This window comes from Brassica napus, chromosome C1, assembly GCF_020379485.1.
Source record: "Brassica napus cultivar Da-Ae chromosome C1, Da-Ae, whole genome shotgun sequence".
Lineage (NCBI taxonomy): Eukaryota > Viridiplantae > Streptophyta > Magnoliopsida > Brassicales > Brassicaceae > Brassica > Brassica napus.
Window position 1 is genome coordinate 5,260,815 of NC_063444.1, and position 17,890 is coordinate 5,278,704.

Here is a 17,890-nt window from a genome sequence, read left to right on the forward strand (position 1 = left end):
TATGATGTCGTTCGAATCAGTAATATATCGACCGTAGCATAAGGCCACTGATCCCATGGAGACTATTATGTAAGACCATTGGAAAATACAGAGTTAGGTATTTAAATGCAAGCTGCTAAAACAGATGCAAAAAAGTGAATTACAAAGTATCATCCTAATCTTCTGCACCAGCGACACTTTTTCGTTCAATGAACTGTTATTCAACCTATTCATAGAAACAAAAACAATGTGAGACAGATAATCATCAAACACCAGTTTAAAAAGCATTTAAAATAGAAAATGAATTCTCAAAGCCACAATTAGCTGCAGGGAAGATAAATAAGACAAAATAAATAGCTAAATTATGTTTATTCATAAGTCGGATACATACTCTGATGAAGTACATATAGATCATTGGATACCAGGTTCTACATTCTTGGGTCATAAGTATACTGTTTTTAGAACCATAAGAAAAAGACCGAGGCAGGTCAACTTACAGTTTCAGGCAGATTATTAATCAGCACTGAAGTCATCACCGTTGCTCGAGCAAATATTCTGAAAAAAAATCAGCAAAAACAGTTGATTAGATATCCAAAGCATCATCAAACAAAATGTCTAAATGTTCAAAGAGTCGTCATAAACAGTAGACTTTCCAACGCTTTCGAATCCTTCAGTGTCGGGGTAATATAATGGAAGTTTTTACACCGTCAAGCTCTATCTCTAGTGGTGTTCCCCATACCCAAACCCAAATCCATGTTCACAACAGTTAAAGTGGATTCCAACCAAAAAGGTTAAACCTTTCAATAGCAAGAAGACTATATTTGAAATTGGAGGATGATATTGTCCTGGCAAAAATGGGATTGGTGGTGACATACCTTTTGTTTTGGTATCACGCATGTGTCCAACACCAAAACCTAATGAATATGAAAATATTTATTTATGACTAAAGCTTGGAAAGGAAAGGGCAAAAAAAAAAACCTTGCATCTCTCTCGTTCCAGTACTCAGCGGCTGAGTACTCAAACGATCTTAAACCGTTTATATCGATTCCGTCGTGGTTATCGTTCGGATCTCCGAACTCGTTGCTTTGGATCGTGTCGAACTCGACAGTGAAGACGTGGTTCGTTTCGTTACCGTTGTTTGAGTTGTTGAAGAGACCGATGTATTGACTTGATTGGGAGTGCGGAAGTGAGGCTATGGGATGGAGAGACGACGAAGACGATTCCATGGCCGCTTAGAGTGGGGATCTGGGAGTATATGGCGAAGACGAAGGTGGTGGAGACGGAAGAGACGGTGGCGTTTGGTATGTCTTTGAACTGGATTGGTTTTGTGTAGAAGGCGTGACCGTTTTTTTTGCCACCATGTTTGATCGCCGGAAGATGAAACGGAGAGAGAGAGATTCACGCGAGAGATAAAGCATGATATGGGCTGAGACTTAATTTGTTTCGAACAAAACAAATACAAAAATAAAAGAGCCCAAGAATACCCAATTTCTTGATCTGATGTGGTGAAATGCTGGTTTGCTATTGGCTGATTTTTTGCTTACGTGAACACATTCCCCTTAGCTTATATTCACCTTTTAGTATTGTATCGATTTTTTAACACCGGTTTAAAAATTGTAATATCTTTCTACAATAAAAACTTACAACTACGTCACTAAAACCTAAAATCTACAAACTAAATTCTTACAACAAAATTTTTGCACTTACAACCCAAATATTTAGACCCATGATCTAAATATTCATTTATCTTAATTATATAAGTTCGGGTGCAAAATTTTTATAAATGTACAACCAATCATAACTTATATTAATTTTGAAACCATTGAATTCATAACTTTCACATGTGCTTTTTCAAATTTTTTGTTACACTTCGTCCTAAGTCTATTTTGACTGCTACAAAATAATCAACTCAGGTTTGTGTCTACGTCGTGCTCTTCGTTCTCAAGCAGCGATGGGTGTTAGAGTCCACAATCACTCATCGATTTGTTGTTATCTTCACTGATTGTTACTTGTTTTGATCCACACAGCATCTACCGGTCTTGAGCTTCAAGATCAGTCTCCACTCGGCGTTAACAGAAGCTCTGAAGCTATCATGAATGCTTTATGTTCTGTCAATGAACATCCTATTGTTTCTGCTAAACTGGTCGGGTGGGCATTTAGTTCGCCACCGCGTTTGACTTTTTTCTTCTATGTTGGTGGTCGGGTTTCATGTTGATTATTTTGTTTTGGTCTCGATTTAAGCTTATGTTCATTTCTCTTGTAAATTTTTTTTCTTTTGTAAAGTTTGGTTCCTTATTTATGAAAACTTTTTCTTTAGAAAATTCTTCGCTCACCATGATACATTTAAATGAGTTTTAATTATGAATAGATCCTTAAGAAAAAACCGCTATCCAAACTCAACTCCAACATCTAAAAGAACATGAATCTTTCTACCCATCTTTGATCATGAAATTTTTAAAGTAATAAGTTATTATTTTTATTGTTATATATGTATTTTAACTGTAATATATAGGGCAATTGTCCAAAAGAACACCTTTCAAGTTTATGTCACAAAAATGACACCAGGAAATGAAAGTTACAAAAATGACATTCATTAAAGGGCAAAATGTCACTACTACCCTTGTGTTATAAGAATAAAAAAACAAACAAAATTCATTTTTCACTCGCGACTCTTCGAAACGTGTCGTCTCCGGCTCGGGAATCTTCAAACCCTCACCGGCACTGTCGTCTCCGGCTCGCGAATCATCGTCTCCGGCTCGGGAATCATCGTCTCCGGCTCGGGAATCATCTTCTCCGGCTCGCAAATCATCTTCTCCGGCTCGCAAATCATCATCTCCGGCTCGCGAATCATCTTCTTCGGCTCGCTATTCATCTTCTCCGGCTCGCTAGTCATCTTATTCGGCTCACTAATCATCATCTCCGGCTCGCTAATCATCTTCTCTGGCTATCTAATCATCAGCGTCACACTCTCTACTCTCAAAATCGGACACAAATCACTATGTAACTTTTTTAAATTAGGGGTTTTGAATTAAAATTTGTGAAGCTTGCGTTTTGATTTTGATTTGTTTGTTACTCTTTCTTATTAACCAGCGAAAGACTTTTGAATTGTGGGAACACAAAGTTGTTGGAGCATAATTCATCTCTTTGAGGTATGTTGCAGATTCAACCTTCTGTGTGTTTGTACAAATTTATAAAATAAAAGTTTGTTGTCTCTTGCTGCATCTATTGAATGTTTTTAGAAGATTTCCAGAAAACATTTGTTGCTGCATCTATTGAATGTTGAATATTGGAACTCGTATGGTAACACATTTTGAAACTTTTTTGCTTGGAGTCTTGTTTTGATTAGGAATGTTGATATTTTTGATAGGGTCTTGAATTTGCTTATGAGTCTTTTGTTGCTTGTGAAACTGTCTAGTGTTTATAATAATTTCAGGAAGCATTTGTCTCCATTTGTTTTTGATAGTGTCTTGAATTTGCTTATGAGTCTTTTGTTGCTTGTGAAACTGTCTAGTGTTTATAATAATTTCAGGAAGCATTTGTTGTGTTATTTCAGGAAAGCCTTCCAGAAAAGTTTGAAATTTTTTTTTTCTTGTTTACGCAGGATGGGAGATTCAGTACCTCTAAAACTAGCACTGCCAGAGCTGAAGTATCTTATTGGTTCACAGCCAAAGCAAAAGTCAGCAATCAACCAATATTCCGGCTCAGAGTATATCTCCATTATTGACAGCATCCTAAAACCAGATGAGATGATAAGAGTCCGAGGATCATTTCTGGGACCTATAATGAAGCTCAGTGAGAGAGGATTGAAGTTATCAGGAAAGATGGTCTACGCCATTCTCACTAGAAGCATTGTTTCTGTCAAGAAGAATGAAGCCTGGTTCCATTTCGGTGCGCAGCCAATGAGATTCTCTATAAGAGAATTTCATATGATGACAGGCTTGAAATGTAGTGGTGCATTAGAAGGAACACGAAGGGAAACTGATAGATTTAATTGGGAATTGCTAAAGGGGCGTAGTCATAAGTTAAGTGACGTGGTGGAACAGCTCAGAAACACAAGAGAAGATGCTTCTGAGGAGAGAGTATGCCTCGCAATGCTCATCCTGGTAGAGAGCATATTATTGCGGAAGAGCAAAGGAGGGAGTTTTCCTTTGGAATATGCGAAAAATGCACAGGATATGACATATCCATGGGGGAAAGAGGCTTACATTGTGCTCCTGAAGTCAATTCAAAACGCTGTCGCGAATCATTTGGAGAATAAATCCAAATTTGAGTTGCAAGGTTATCCTCTAGTATTCCTTCTTTGGATACTAGAGTCGATTCCTTTGCTAAGGAATAAGTTCAGTAAGTGTGTACCAACAGTTGAGGTTCCTGGGCCGACTTACTTGTGTAAAAAAATACACTGACGTAGAGAATCCATCACTTGATAGGGTTTTACAGGTTGAAGCTGATACAAAGGTAAGCTTTTCCAAGTATATGTTTCTCAGTTTATTTGGCTTCTTCTTTTTAATATGTTTCTCATTGGTCTTTTTTAAAATACTCTCAGCTGAAGGTCCATTGCATACTACCTTCTATTCCTCATGATCCAGAAGATGATATCTCCATTGAAGACAAATATAGTGACGAGCTGGAAACACTGAAAGATGTAACAAAGAAAGGGTACAAGCTTACAGCCGATGACTGGGAAAATAGGTGTGTAGACACATTTGAAACATTGGATGCTCTTATTCAAATGATGGCAAATAAGGAGACTAGCCAAGCTTCTACTCCGATTGATGAGGATTCAGTAAATGAAAAAGTGAACAGGATCATCGAGGTAATGGAGGAGAATCTGAAGAGCATGAAGGATCGAATGTCATTACTGGAAGAAGAAAACATGCATCTTAGAGCCCGTGTGTCAGAGTTGGAAGGAAACAACAATGTTTTTCCCACTAACGTGACACAACAGGTAAATTCTCAAAACATCTTCTTTTACATTTGCATTTTCAAGTATTTTTTGGAAGATCTTGTACATATTCTTGAATGCCTTCCTAATATTTGACAAACAGCGATCCAGTGGGACACCTTTATCTCCAATGTCTCACACGCAACCATCGAGTGAGACGCCTTTATCTCCAATGTCTCAACAGCCTAATTTGACACATGAGGTATGTAAAAAATAAATATTGTTGAGTTTTGAAGTAATATTTGGAAGCTTTTGTACTTCTTGAATGCATTCCTGATTTTTGCAGGAGACAATGATTGAATCAGCTGCATCTCCAAAGTCTCAACAAAATGAGGTATATGCTCAAAAAATTTTAAGAAAATATTTGGAAATTCTTGTACAAAATCCTGAATGCCTTCCTAATTTTTGCAGGATTACACGCAACCATCGAGTGAGACGCCTTTATCTCCAATGTCTCAACAGCCTAGTTTGACACATGAGGTATGTAACCAATAAATATTGTTGAGTTTTGAAGTAATATTTGGAAACTTTTGTACATATTCTTGAATGCATTCTTGATTTTTGCACGAGACAATGAATGAATCAGATGATGACACTCCTGCCCTTGATACTCAAGTATTCTCTCCTAATCTGACAAAAGAGGTATATGCTCAATGATATTGTTTTCACAGTTGGAGTTTACAAATTAGTTTTGGGTGATTTTTTTTACATATAAAGGCTTTTCTGATTTTTGACAGAAAGAAACAAGTGAGTCACCTGCTGAGAGGCCATCCAATCCTAATCAAGATGGAAAACCAGATGATGAGGTAACATTTATTCTAGAAATTATAGTTGAATGTATTCATGATGGCCTTTCCTGATATTTTTTTGCAGATTGTGAGAGAGAAATTAACAAGGGAGTCACCTGCTGCTCAGAGTCAAGTTTCGCAGAAAGAAACAGTGGAAATGAATGAGACAGCTTCTTCTCCAATAGCTCCAAAGAGTATTGAAACTCTCGTTTATACTCCAAGTCAGACTCAGCAGGTACATGGTCAAAAAAAATCTTGGATTTTTAAGTTAATGTTTTGAAGCTTTAGAACGTACTCTGGATTGCCTTCGTGATAATTTTTACAGATTGAGAGAGAGCCATCGGATGACACGCCTGCCCTTGATAGTCAAATTTTCACTCCTAATCTGACAAAAGAGGTATATGCTCAATGACAGTTGGAGTTTAAAATTAGTTTTGGGTGATTTACATATATAGACCTTTCTAATTTTTGGCAGAGGGAAACACAAACCTCTACTGATGAGACGCCACCCAAAACTAATCAAGAAGAAGGAAAAACAAATGATGAGGTAATATTTACTCTAGAAATTATAATTGAATGTATTCATGATGGCCTTTCCTAATATTTTTTGCAGATTGTGATTGAGTCACCTGCTGCTCAGACTCAAGTTTCGCAGAAAGAAACACTGGAAATGAATGAGACACCTTCTTCTCCAATATCTCCAAAGAGTATTGAGGCTCAAGTTTTTACTCCAATTCAGAAACAACAGGTAAATGCTGATTAGATCATAACATGAGATTACTCATCCAACAGCCACTTTTTCTCAAGCTTACACCAATCAGGAACTTTGACCTTCACATCAGCAAGCATTCCATCCGCTTCCATGAGTTCTTCTTTGAGTTTTTCTAACTCAGCAGTGAAGTCAAATTTTCCTTTAGCCTTAATAATCTCTTCAAGCAACTCGATTTGGGAAGCAATGGAATTTGCTTTGCTGGCTGTCTGATGCCATTCAATTTCAGATAGCCTGTGTTCGTTGGACAAACGAAGAAGAGCCCTGTAACGTTCCACAGTTTCCGCCTTTCCTTTGTTGAAACCATCGGAAGCATCAGATCCGTAAACCTCCTTTATGGGACGCTTCATCATCTTCTTTGACCCTTCCATTGAAACTTGATGAATGAGAAAAGAAAAATCACAGAAGAAATGAAAGTCAGTAAAAGAGAGATCTGATATCTTCCCTTGTATATATAGAACGAAAAGTAACCCTTCGATTACTATAAAATGGTTTAGAAAGCAACCTTTCGATTATTGAACGGTTACTGAGATAAATGATAATATCTTCAAGCAACTCGATGTCGTTTGGAAGAGACTCTTCGATTCCTGAGATATATGCTTGAACAAAAAAAAAAAATCAACCATTACTCGTAGGAGAGTCGAACCCGGGTCGAACAAATGTTTCGGTATCATAGGTTTGGTGGTTTAGCCGATAGGCTGAGGAGAATCATCTGTTAGTTGCTTCCACATAATTGAATTTAACCATATAATTTATAGTATAATACATTGGAAAGATCTTTGATAGTTCAGGATGGGCTTCCAGAGTATGCATGAATAATATACATGAATATTAGTGTGCTTCTTTCTTAAACTAGAAAAAAATGAAATGAGATCAAAACTAAGGATTAATATCTACATATTTGGAAAATTTGATAATGTGATTTGCAAATTTTGGAGGAAAAAAAAATATATATACACATCTACTAGGATTCGAACCTGGAGATGACTAGGAGGAAAGAGGGAATTAAGGTGTAGTAGCCACTAGGCCAAGTTGATTTCAGTCATTACATGTTGTAAGTAAAGTTATATATTTCTTTTATTTTTATTCAACTTAAATTTTTTTAAAAAACTCTTATTAGTATGGGCATCGAACCCGGGTCGAGTCAAGCATTACAATTTTGACAGATAAGTGTTTTAGCCGCTAGACCGAGGAGAATCATCTGTTACACTTTTCCACATAAATATTCTTAACAGAAAATGTTGTATTATAAACCTTGGAAAGGAACTCGGGATTTCTGGATGGGATTCCAGAATAGTTGAATATTACTGTGTTTTCTTCTAGCAAAGAAGTTTAAACTAAGAATTGAAATGAGATCAAAAGATAATGTTGTATATTACAAAATTTGGAAGAAATCATACTTATTCGGGATAGGGTTCCAAAAGAAAAAATGTATATGGTCTGGTGCATATCATGTAACCATCAAATAGCCAACATCCAAATAATAATCAATAAAAATGTAGAACTTCATCCTATAGGCCTCTCGCATGTGCTCTTGTTGTGCCCTCCTGTGCCACATCTGCTGCACTTGTGGGACTGAGATTTAGATCCAGGAACCCCAAACTCGCCAACGGATCTCTTTCTCTTTGTAGGAGGGCGTCCACTTTTCTTTTTGGTAGCTGGAGGTGGGCAAGACAGTTCATCAATATTCTCTGGATAGGTGGACGTTGACAACTCTCCACCAGGATGTATGCTTTCAGCATAAGCTTTAGCCCACGTTTCTGTCAAGTGAGAAGCATCAACAAAAAGGTTTTCATCTCTCTTGATATGCTTAGCAGCAGCGATGGCATGGATGCAGGGGATCTTGTCAATGTCGAAAACATTACATGTGCAGTGCCGCTTCTCCAAGTCAACAACAAACTTCATTGTTTCATTCTTCACCTCAAACTCGCTTCGATCAACTTGATACACATTCAACAACATTGCGGCCCCTAACCTAGATACCAATTTCTGCACAACTTTTGGAGTAACCAGGTGCTTATGTTTCGCAGCCGCTTCGCGTCGCTCAAAAAATCAAGTGGTCATCGTCAATCTGATAGTTTCAAGGAGAGAGATAATGGGCAACTCACAAGGCATCCTCAACATAGAATTGAGAGACTCTGCAATGTTGGTAGTCATGATATTATACATGTTCGCAGGCGCATAGCTTCGTGCCCACTTCCTAAAATCAGAATCTTCCAGATACTTAGCCAATTCAGGACATTTATCTTTTATGTCCTTGAAGATTAACCAGAACTCGTGACACGTATAGGCATCAGCAGCGCTTTCCACCAGAGGTAGCAACCCAGTCTTCGCATATGTAGGAGTGATGTTGCGGAGCAGATGGATCCTGCAAATTCTATGGTGAGATAAGGGATATACATCCTCCAACGCTGAAGAAATGGAGTTAGCCCTGTCTGATACAAAAACAAGATCCGAAGCATCCGGGATCTTCTGGCTCAAACCTCTAAAGAACCATTTCCAAGAGGCGCCATTTTCTGCGTCAACCACTGCAAAGGCGAGAGGATATAGATGATAATTCCCATCTTGAGCACAAGCTGCCAATAAAGTCCCATTGAATTTTCCCTTCAGAAATGTACCATCTACTGCAATAACTCTCCTCATCAATGAGAATCCCCTTATTGAAGGACCAAAAGCCACAAATGCATACTTGAACTTTCCTGCAGCATCCACATGTTGATAAGTCAAGGAACCAGGGTTTGTTTCTGTGATTTTATACAACCACCTAGACAAATTGTAATAGCTGTCTTCAGGAGTCCCTCTAACCAAAATCTGAGCTTCTTCTCTCACTCTCCAAGCTTGTTTGTAATTGATGTGAACACCATGCAGCATCCTGACCTGTTCAATGATCTGTTTCGGTTTGAGACCTTCCTTTTTTTCTCCATAATTGCTGCAAATCAAAGAACCCAAGAACTTTGCAGATGCTTGTCTGTGGTTGGCTTTCCTGTGTGTTGTATCGCATGTATGCTCATGAACATACTTTTTAACAACGAAAAAATCTGAAAGAGGTAGCTTGGTAGCACGCATCCTCCACGTGCAATTTTCATCAACACGACTCAAAAGCACTCTTGACTTGTTAGAAGAGACAGTCTTGTACTCAAACTTCCACTCTAAAGCCCATTTCTTCATCCTCAACATCAACTCTCTCTTTGTCTTAAAATAGCTATTCACCTTAATATCGCCAGCTCCTCTCGTGGTTGGTGAAAGTCCAATATGGACAGGGCTAAAATCCGGAAGAGCATTCAGAGGAACTGTAGAAACACCTTCATATAGAAGACTCTGCAAAAGTCGAGTAGTTCTGTAAGGCATAATACTTGATTATGAAGCATATCATGCAAACACAAACAGAAAAATGGAATTAGGGACAATGTACCTGTTTTTCTCTCTGCACAGTAGAAAGAATCATTGGATTGGCATTCAATGGAACAGGAGAAGCAAATGTATCAGAAGCTTGAGTGTTACAGCTAGCTGGATCAGTACTAACCTGCAAAAGTCCAATATGGATAGGACTAAAATCCGGAAGAGCATTCAGAGGAACTGTAGAAACACCTTCATATAGAAGACTCTGCAAAAGTCAAGTAGTTCTTTAAGGCATAATACTTGATTATGAAGCATATCATGCAAACACAAACAGAAAAAGGGAATTAGGGACAATGTACCTGTTTTTCTCTCTGCACAGTAGAAAGAATCATTGGATTGGCATTCAATGGAACAGGAGAAGCAAATGTATCAGAAGCTTGAGTGTTACAGCTAGCTGGATCAGTACTAACCTGCAAAAGTCGAGTAGTTCTGTAAGGCATAATACTTGACTAGGAAGCATATCCTGAAAAGTCTAAGGAAGAAAAAAATCATACAAACCTTAACACACAAACGACAGGTTCCATCAAATGCTCTAGTCTTGGAAATGAAAGTTCTGAGCTGACGAGTATTACCTATCGAGAGTGGGGGGAAACTTTCAATAATACATTTCATATCCAATGAAATACCATAACTCAAACTGATTTCTTCCTCTTTAACACTAAAATCTTCAGAGACAATCTTCATCAAATCTTCATACAGTAGATCTTCTTCTATGGAAATGATTGATGCATTCCTCTTCAAATCAACAAGAAACTCCCACTGGAGATATTCTTTTGAGATCCATTGTCCACAGATGCACAAAACTTCCATTGTTCTACAAAATCAACTTCAATTCATCAACAAATGAATAATATATAACAAAAACTAGATAATGTATAACAAAATGAAATGATTCAAACCTTAATCAAATCAGACACACGAGAGGGAGAATGAGATGAATAGACGTAGAAACGACAGATCAATTGAGAAACGACGACGACGACGATAAATCAACGGAGAGGCGAAGACGACAACGGATCAACGGAGAGGCGAAGACGACGACGGATCGACGGAGAGGCGATGAAGACGACGGAGAGACGACGACGATGACGACGACGGAGAGACGACGACGATGACGACGACGGAGAGACGACGACGATGACGATGAGGGAGAGACGACGATGACGAAAGACAGCGATGAGGAGAAGAAGAAGCGATGAAACGAGGATGGCGACAATTAATTTTCAAATTTTTGTTTTTAATTACTCAAAGAAGAGGGCATAAGGGTAAATTACCCCTTTAGTGAAACCTATTTTTGTGATTTCTGATACTGAGTGCTAGTTTGGGGAGGAAAACTTTGTTTGGCGTTCTTTGTGTCATTTTCTCTAATATATATGTACATGTGTGTTTTTTGGAAAAATAACCTTTTTCGTTTAGGTAAATAAAGTAAAAATAATCGATCATTTTACCCGTTTGTACCACATACAAAAATCATATAAATTAACAACTATACTGTATGTACATATCATTTTCAAACATTACAACATTATTCAAAGTCTAGCGTATATTATATTCAAACATTATTATTCAAATAAAGTAATAAAATTTGCCAACAAATTATTCATAGACCCGTTATTAACCACATCAAACATTGCCACCGAAAATGTTTAATTTTAAGAAAATGATCGAATAAAATTAATTAGACACCGACGTTATGCTAGCCACCGCGCAGCTCGAGTGATGTTCCTCCCGACGACTTCTATAAGGTACACCGACGTGAATGCATTGTATATTGATGTCTCCAACACCGTGTACACGGATTCACCGTGCTGATTCTGGTTCCTCTGCTCTGACTTTGGTGGTCCCGTCGATTTCAAGAGTGTTGTGTTGATCGGAACAGTTTTCTCCTCGATTACGATCACCGTTACGGCGACGAAGTGATCGGAAGATTTCTCGCCAGATGGAAACGCAGAAGCAGGGCTCACCGGATTGATGAGTAACAGCGTGGTGGTGAGATTGGGATCCCTAGGAGGAATACTTAAGGGTCCGTTACCGAAGAAGGCGACGCCTCTTCCCAAAGAGAGACATACGGCGACCTTCCGATTAAAGCTAAACGTGGCAACTTAACCTCAATGGTGGAAGAACAGCAACCTGACTTCAGATCAGAGGAGCTAGCAATTTGAAGAAAATAAGTTTACTTTGTTGTTTTTACGGATTGGGAGAATGATTATCAAGTGAAAAATACTGACATTTTTATAAGTGTATACACCGCCTCTAAGAAGACAGAATTGCATTGAATGGCAGATTGTGGGTCGATAAAGTTAATAAGGCAATAAATGAGATGAATCTGTAATTGGAACGTTTAGCTTGATTACATGGAAAACAAAAAGACATCGTTGTCTGAGTATTTATTTGAACGGCGTGGATGGAGAGACTGGTAAACCCTAAATTTGGTGTGCAGATGAAGAAGATGATAAATCACGTTCTGGCTCTATGGTTCAAAAGAAGCCCAACGAAGCCCCAAAAAAATGGTAAAACATGAGACGCACCGTTTTATTATAGAGGACACGTGTCACACTAAGGTTGAACGAATTGATGATGTGGACGCACAGGAGAGATGCGAACATATTTATATATATATATACTAGGTCCGGTCCGCGCTACGCGCGGGATATGCTTTGTATGTAATTATATAATTGTATATTTTATTTGCATAGTTTTTATGTAAACTTTTGCCAAGAGCAGTGTATGTAAACTTTTATGTTTTTAAATAATATTACGTTATGTAGTGATTATGTATAAGATATAGATGGTGTTCTTGTTGTATGTTTTGGATAATTAGTAATCATAATTAGTTGGTCAATTGTGGGTTGCTATATTTATTTCCAAGAAACTAATTACACAAAGTTCCTTAACCAATGTTTGTCCCAATATTATGAAGAACAATATGTTAAAAGAATTCACAAAACATGGCAAGAAGCAAGTGAAAAGATGCTAAAACATTATTCTAGAAGTGGTCGTTGTAGACAAACATAGTATCTTCAATAAGCTATATGACTTCTTAGAGCATCTCTAATCCATTAATATTTTTATTTATATAATAGCAATTAGATATCAAATTGTTTAAAGCTATCTCTATTTCTTCTTTTATAATAGAGTTTTGTGTTTTTTACTTCTATTTATAGTAATATGTTCCAGTGTATTCTTTTTGGAGGTAGAAATAGTAAAATATTTTGAAGATAGTCTTAGGTGATTTATAACATTAGTCCACTTTTGTAAATGAATTACTCTAGTTTTTCTTATGAATTTTTAATATGGTATTTTTTGATGAGATTCACATATTGTTTTTGCCTAAGTCTGATGAAACGTGAAAAACAATATAGTAAATGAATTGTGCTTTTTGTTCTTATGAATTTTTGCTATTTATTTTTAGATATATATGTATCTTTCAATTATATTATGTTTTTTACTAAATTATTATTATTGACTAAATTATTTATCAAACTCAAGTTATAATATATATTTAATAAATGTTATTGATTTTTGTTATATTTTCTTCTTTTTAAATTTGGTAAATATTTTTTTAATATATGTTTGAGGTATGTATATTTTGGTTTGGGTTTATTTCGGATCTCTCTGGGTTCGGTTTAAATTCGGAAAACCCGTTTAAATTATTTAAAATTCATATATACTTTAAATTTCTTAAAAGCAAAAAATAATATATTATATATAAATTTGAATAATGTATGCCAAAATTTCTAAAATTAACAAAAAAAAAAATATTTTAGCTTGAATATTTAGACGGACAATCAATAGATATTTCAAGTATATTTTGTGTTTTGAGTATTGTTTAGCTATTTTAGATATTATATTTTGACTATTTGTATATATTTTTGAATATGTTGAAAAACTTAAAAAATATCTTATATATTTTGGATATTTTTTTTTTGATACTAAATCAGAAAATAATTAATATATTGAAGTATATAAATATGATTCTAACCTATTCGGATACTCGAAATATTTCAGTTTAGGTCGGGTTTGGTTCCAGTTTTCTAAATACCAAAATTTTGAACCAGTTCAGATTTTTAACCAGTTTCAGTACGGATTCGGTGTTACCTTTTCGGATCGGATTCGGTTCTTCGGCCTCGGGTTTTTTTTGCCCAGCCCTAAATTTGATTCATTGAGTGTGGTGATAAAATATAGAAAACATTTCTGGGAAATTAAATTTTTTTCTTTTTGTCAACTTGAGTTTAATGAAACTAAACAAAATCGTAAGTCGGATTTCCTCTGTTTTTGTGAATTTCTATCTTTAAATTTTAAAATGATATAGTTTAGATTAAATTGTATATTTTAATTATTTATCACATATTGATTAATGTTTCACCAAGTTCAATTTGTTTACTAAATTTTATCGTATAGATATATGGTCTATTTTACTATTTTGGTGGTCTGATAAAAGGCCACAGCCATACTTATAGAATGAGTTTAAGATTGTGCAATCACCAACGATCACCACCACTTCGTACAAAAGCACGTAACAAAGACATAAGTAATGAAAGGTTTGCTCAGTAGCGTGGTTGGATGAGTTGAGCATGCTGATAGTAAGAGCCGAAACTGAAAACGCATCGATAATATCAAGATAATGATAAAACATTTGGGGAATGATGTGGTTGCCTTCAGCATAGCCTTCTTTGGTGCTTTCTCTTGTGTTGGCACATTGCTTCCGCTGCAAGTCAGCTGAGCAGGTGAAGATGTTGCTGCAAGTGTTCTGTTAAGGCTGAGTGGAATGATATCAGTTGGAGAGGTTGGATTGGGAAAATAGGAATATAAGTTAGCGCAAAGATTTACAGTGGCGGCAGTGACAACTGTAATAGAGAGGGGGAGATATAACAACTTCAACTGCCTAAGAAAATAGAACGGTGATTTCAACTTCGAAAGCAGGAGCAGATAAGTTGCAGTCGCTTATTACGGTGTGTGTGTAAGAAATAGTAAGGAGGCAGTGTGAAAGGTGAGATTACTCAATGCCGAGAGGTCTATTTTATAGGAGAAAATTAGGAGTAGAGTGAGACAATTTTGATAGTTGGAGTTGATTCTAGACCGTTACGGTACATGGTCAGAGACTACAAATGAAGTGTCTTTCTACCAAGAAGCTTCAGACGCTGTCACATGAAGACTTTTATTAGCTTCTTCCAATGAAGTCTGCAGCTCCTTTATATCCTCTTCTTGTCTTGTCTCCATGAGCTCCTGTAGCCTTCTCTCCAGCTCAGAAGGACATACTCGTTATTGTTCCTCCAATGGTCGGACACGTGTCTGAACCTATTTTCTTCTTATTCCTCACTCTTCTTTGAAATTTCACAATAACAGCTCCGTTAGAGAAGAAAATCAAGATAAATGTTATGTGGGAGAGAATACATATGAGTTGAGACAAAGAATCAAAAAAAGTTAATCGCTTGAATCTCAAAGACTTTAATGTCAAGTACTTTACCATGAGCGTGGAATACTTACCCTCTTATTCCAATCACTTTTCCAGTACAGGCAAATTCAATTTCGTACATTACTAACTTATTAGAATCACATACAGAGTATAAACTTCCAATAAAAAACAAATCAAGTTTGCTGTAAAACCTGAGGCTTGCCTGTGATGACGAACTGATTCAGCTCAGATATGCTCAGTGGTTCAACCTTGGCGTATCCTCTCAGCAATGAAGGTGCTGGGTTGTTCCCACTGTATTTAGAGATCAGCCTACAACGATGTGAAGTATCACGTGGGAAGGTGTTATGTATCAGTAACATAACAACCGACTGTGGATGTAATAACATAGGATGCATTAAACACTTACTCGTAAAAGCAAACCTCCCCTGCATGAGTCTCTTTGTCGAAAAATATATGTCCCTGACGTGACATCCTGGAATGGAAAGAATTCACGGGTGTTCCAAATATATTTGGTAGTCACAACCAGTATCATAAAAAAAAAATTTAATAAGTGATAGAGATTAAGAAATTATTGATTTAAATTTCAGAAAGAATTACACCTCCTACAATTTTAGGATTTATGCTAGTTGCGACAACAACTTTTGGATCACCAAAGCATTCAAGTTTGTTGTGGAACGACACAGCTTGTGACTCAAACAAACTCGAAGTCACATACACAGGTGATGTGTCAACGTCTATTCAAATGTTAAAGTTACATGATTTATGAAAGTTCTGAATGGCTTCATATGAAGTCTAGGAGATTGTGTACACTTTAGATATTTATTGGTTAGGAGATTGTGTACAGTTTAGATATTTATTGGCTATAATGATAAGCTTGAGACTGAAAAGCTAAAAAGAGGATATACCTGGAATATGTATGTTGGTGTTGGCTAGGCCAAGCAGAGATCGAGATCTTGGAGCCTGAAACGCTCCACCGAAATTGAAGCCGGTTCGGTAAACGCATCAAAGTTGGTTGGGTCACTGAACCGAATAGTCAGAATATAGTCGGACAGCCTGAAGTTCTGATTGCAACGAACCACATAAAAATCCCCTTAGTGTGAACATTGAACCAGTTTTGAGACGGTGCCTGAATATGGGGAGTCGGCTAACAGTCACGGTGGCTGGCATCAGAGTGGACTGAAATAAATGTGAAAAAGAAAGAATCATCATAACGGTATCAAAATATCGCATTGCAAAGAGATTCAATAGATATTTATATTGAAGAGTTCAAAATTTACATGAAGGCCGGAAACTTAAAAATACAATGATCATGAGATTTTAGATCGGAAAACCTTCGCATAAAGAACCCGGCTTTCAAATCACGAAGAAGAACAGAAGAATTAGACATCATACTGGAGATAAATTTTTAAGATTATCAACGATGTTAAAGTGATGAAGTATTACCTATTTATAATGGGAGGAACACCGCCTCTTACAGTGATTGAGTATCATTGAATGAGGGCGTCAATGGAGTTAAGGAGATTAGTAAAGACACTGAATCAAGACAATTCATAACGTCTCTGAAGATTCATGCAATGAAGACAAATCGACGAAATCGATACATGACACTCCTAACGACGCTTCAGCTGACTCGACATGCTGGATCGCCATTGCATGGTTAAGGTCGTAGAAGATCGAAGAAGGTGAGATCGAAGAAGACGATGGATCCCTAATTTCATGAGACGCCTTTCCTAACTATCTCGGTATATCTCTATAGGGCCTGGTAATCCACATTTTGTATTTCAAATAAAAGTCCATGTTAAGCCCATTAAAAATCTCAGGTGAATAAGCAAGCAAAACTCGTTTTTTGTACGACTACATCTTTTACTGCAGTTTATTAGGGTTTCACGCAAATGGGCTTGGAACGCAGAGGACAATAAGAAGCCCAATCACACAACAAACCCATATATATTGTCGGATGAGTTAAATGAAGCGCAGTGTTTTGGTCAGTGGACACGTGTCACACCGAGAGACTTCAACTTTATGACGTGGCTGCTGAGATGGCGCACATAGGAGAGAGTAAACCTTATTTTATAGTAATAGATATATATATATATATATATATATATATATGGGTAATTCTCCTACATAGACTATTTTTCAAGTTTTGATCACAAAAATAGACTACAGAAAGAAAAATGACCAAAATGTTTCATTTAATAGGTAAAAAGATCATAATACCCTAAATATATAAAAAATAAAAATAGTTAAAAAATAGTTTTTTTTTTATAGTTTTAGATTATATATTTTCAAATTCGAACTTTTTTATAAATTTTTTTTATAAATTTTTTTTTGAATTTTATTTATTATTTTTCAAATTTTTTTTTTGTAATTCGAAAATAGTTTTTGAAACTATTTTTAAAATTTTTATTTTCAAATTTTTAATTTTAATTTATTTTATTTTATAAAATTTAAACCTCAATCTCAAATACTCATTCCTCAACTCTAAACCCTAAAATTTGGATTAGTTAATCCTATGGATATAAGTGTATATTTTTATCTTTAATGAAACATTTTTCTTTAGGATCTATATTCGTGAAAGAAATTTTATTTTTTAG

General features: G+C 36.3%; 5 protein-coding genes across 10 annotated transcripts; 1 reads left to right on the top strand and 4 right to left on the bottom strand.

Annotated features, from left to right (window-relative positions):
• Window positions 1-213: 213 nt before the first annotated feature.
• On the bottom strand, window positions 214-1,425 carry LOC125580611 (L-type lectin-domain containing receptor kinase IV.2-like). Of its 3 annotated transcripts, none has more exons than XR_007318348.1 (3): window positions 958-1,424; window positions 855-893; window positions 214-534 (listed from the first exon to the last, which is right to left on the bottom strand). XR_007318348.1 is itself a non-coding variant. In XM_048745356.1 (2 exons), exons 1-2 carry the CDS (start codon window positions 1,203-1,205, stop codon window positions 468-470), a joined length of 315 nt encoding a protein of 104 aa, XP_048601313.1. In that variant the 5' UTR covers window positions 1,206-1,425; the 3' UTR covers window positions 231-467. The 3 variants fall into 3 exon arrangements, 1 of the variants encoding a protein (XP_048601313.1); XR_007318347.1 differs by having other exon boundaries at window positions 214-776; XM_048745356.1 differs by lacking the exon at window positions 855-893 and having other exon boundaries at window positions 231-534; window positions 958-1,425.
• A 2,156-nt stretch (window positions 1,426-3,581) lies between these two features.
• LOC111198476 lies at window positions 3,582-6,444 on the top strand. Its single transcript, XM_022693863.2, has 8 exons — window positions 3,582-4,320; window positions 4,388-4,434; window positions 4,523-4,924; window positions 5,025-5,123; window positions 5,208-5,255; window positions 5,333-5,563; window positions 5,659-5,727; window positions 5,795-6,444. The coding sequence occupies exons 1-6, from the start codon at window positions 3,582-3,584 to the stop codon at window positions 5,414-5,416; spliced, it is 1,419 nt and encodes a 472-aa protein (XP_022549584.2). The 3' UTR covers window positions 5,417-5,563; window positions 5,659-5,727; window positions 5,795-6,444.
• Window positions 6,445-7,831: 1,387 nt separating this feature from the next.
• Window positions 7,832-10,846, bottom strand: LOC125580612. The gene is made up of 3 exons (XM_048745357.1): window positions 10,376-10,846; window positions 9,891-10,287; window positions 7,832-9,796 (listed from the first exon to the last, which is right to left on the bottom strand). The coding sequence occupies exons 2-3, from the start codon at window positions 9,921-9,923 to the stop codon at window positions 8,531-8,533; spliced, it is 1,299 nt and encodes a 432-aa protein (XP_048601314.1). The 5' UTR covers window positions 9,924-10,287; window positions 10,376-10,846; the 3' UTR covers window positions 7,832-8,530.
• LOC106416983 lies at window positions 7,985-8,440 on the bottom strand. Its single transcript, XM_013857853.1, has one exon. The coding sequence runs from the start codon at window positions 8,438-8,440 to the stop codon at window positions 7,985-7,987; it is 456 nt and encodes a 151-aa protein (XP_013713307.1).
• Window positions 10,847-14,873: 4,027 nt separating the features above from the next.
• Window positions 14,874-17,080, bottom strand: BNAC08G47840D. Of its 4 annotated transcripts, none has more exons than XM_048745361.1 (5): window positions 16,737-17,080; window positions 16,199-16,469; window positions 15,700-15,765; window positions 15,496-15,602; window positions 14,874-15,201 (listed from the first exon to the last, which is right to left on the bottom strand). In XM_048745361.1, the coding sequence occupies exons 2-5, from the start codon at window positions 16,294-16,296 to the stop codon at window positions 15,194-15,196; spliced, it is 279 nt and encodes a 92-aa protein (XP_048601318.1). In that variant the 5' UTR covers window positions 16,297-16,469; window positions 16,737-17,080; the 3' UTR covers window positions 14,874-15,193. The 4 variants fall into 4 exon arrangements, with proteins under 4 accessions (XP_048601318.1, XP_048601317.1, XP_048601315.1 ...); XM_048745360.1 differs by having other exon boundaries at window positions 14,874-15,198; window positions 15,485-15,602; XM_048745358.1 differs by having other exon boundaries at window positions 15,485-15,602.
• Between the last annotated feature and the right edge of the window lie 810 nt (window positions 17,081-17,890).

What these genes read in the sequence shown, in the direction of transcription:
- BNAC08G47840D (XM_048745358.1), bottom strand. Translation starts at nt 16,296, where the DNA reads ATGCGTTTACCGAACCGGCTTCAATTTCGGTGGAGCGTTTCAGGCTCC. An exon ending in CACCAACATACATATTCCAG is followed by an intron (nt 15,766 to 16,198) that starts GTATATCCTCTT and finishes TTTCCATTCCAG; the next exon opens with GATGTCACGTCAGGGACATA. An exon ending in GGGGAGGTTTGCTTTTACGA is followed by an intron (nt 15,603 to 15,699) that starts GTAAGTGTTTAA and finishes ACATCGTTGTAG; the next exon opens with GCTGATCTCTAAATACAGTG.
- LOC125580611 (XM_048745356.1), bottom strand. Translation starts at nt 1,205, where the DNA reads ATGGAATCGTCTTCGTCGTCTCTCCATCCCATAGCCTCACTTCCGCAC. An exon ending in TGGAACGAGAGAGATGCAAG is followed by an intron (nt 535 to 957) that starts GTTTTTTTTTTT and finishes ATTTTTTTTCAG; the next exon opens with AATATTTGCTCGAGCAACGG.
- LOC111198476 (XM_022693863.2), top strand. Translation starts at nt 3,582, where the DNA reads ATGGGAGATTCAGTACCTCTAAAACTAGCACTGCCAGAGCTGAAGTAT. An exon ending in CCACTAACGTGACACAACAG is followed by an intron (nt 4,925 to 5,024) that starts GTAAATTCTCAA and finishes TTTGACAAACAG; the next exon opens with CGATCCAGTGGGACACCTTT. An exon ending in CAAAGTCTCAACAAAATGAG is followed by an intron (nt 5,256 to 5,332) that starts GTATATGCTCAA and finishes TAATTTTTGCAG; the next exon opens with GATTACACGCAACCATCGAG.
- LOC125580612 (XM_048745357.1), bottom strand. Translation starts at nt 9,923, where the DNA reads ATGATTCTTTCTACTGTGCAGAGAGAAAAACAG. An exon ending in CTGTGCAGAGAGAAAAACAG is followed by an intron (nt 9,797 to 9,890) that starts GTACATTGTCCC and finishes CGACTTTTGCAG; the next exon opens with AGTCTTCTATATGAAGGTGT.
- LOC106416983 (XM_013857853.1), bottom strand. Translation starts at nt 8,440, where the DNA reads ATGTTGTTGAATGTGTATCAAGTTGATCGAAGCGAGTTTGAGGTGAAG.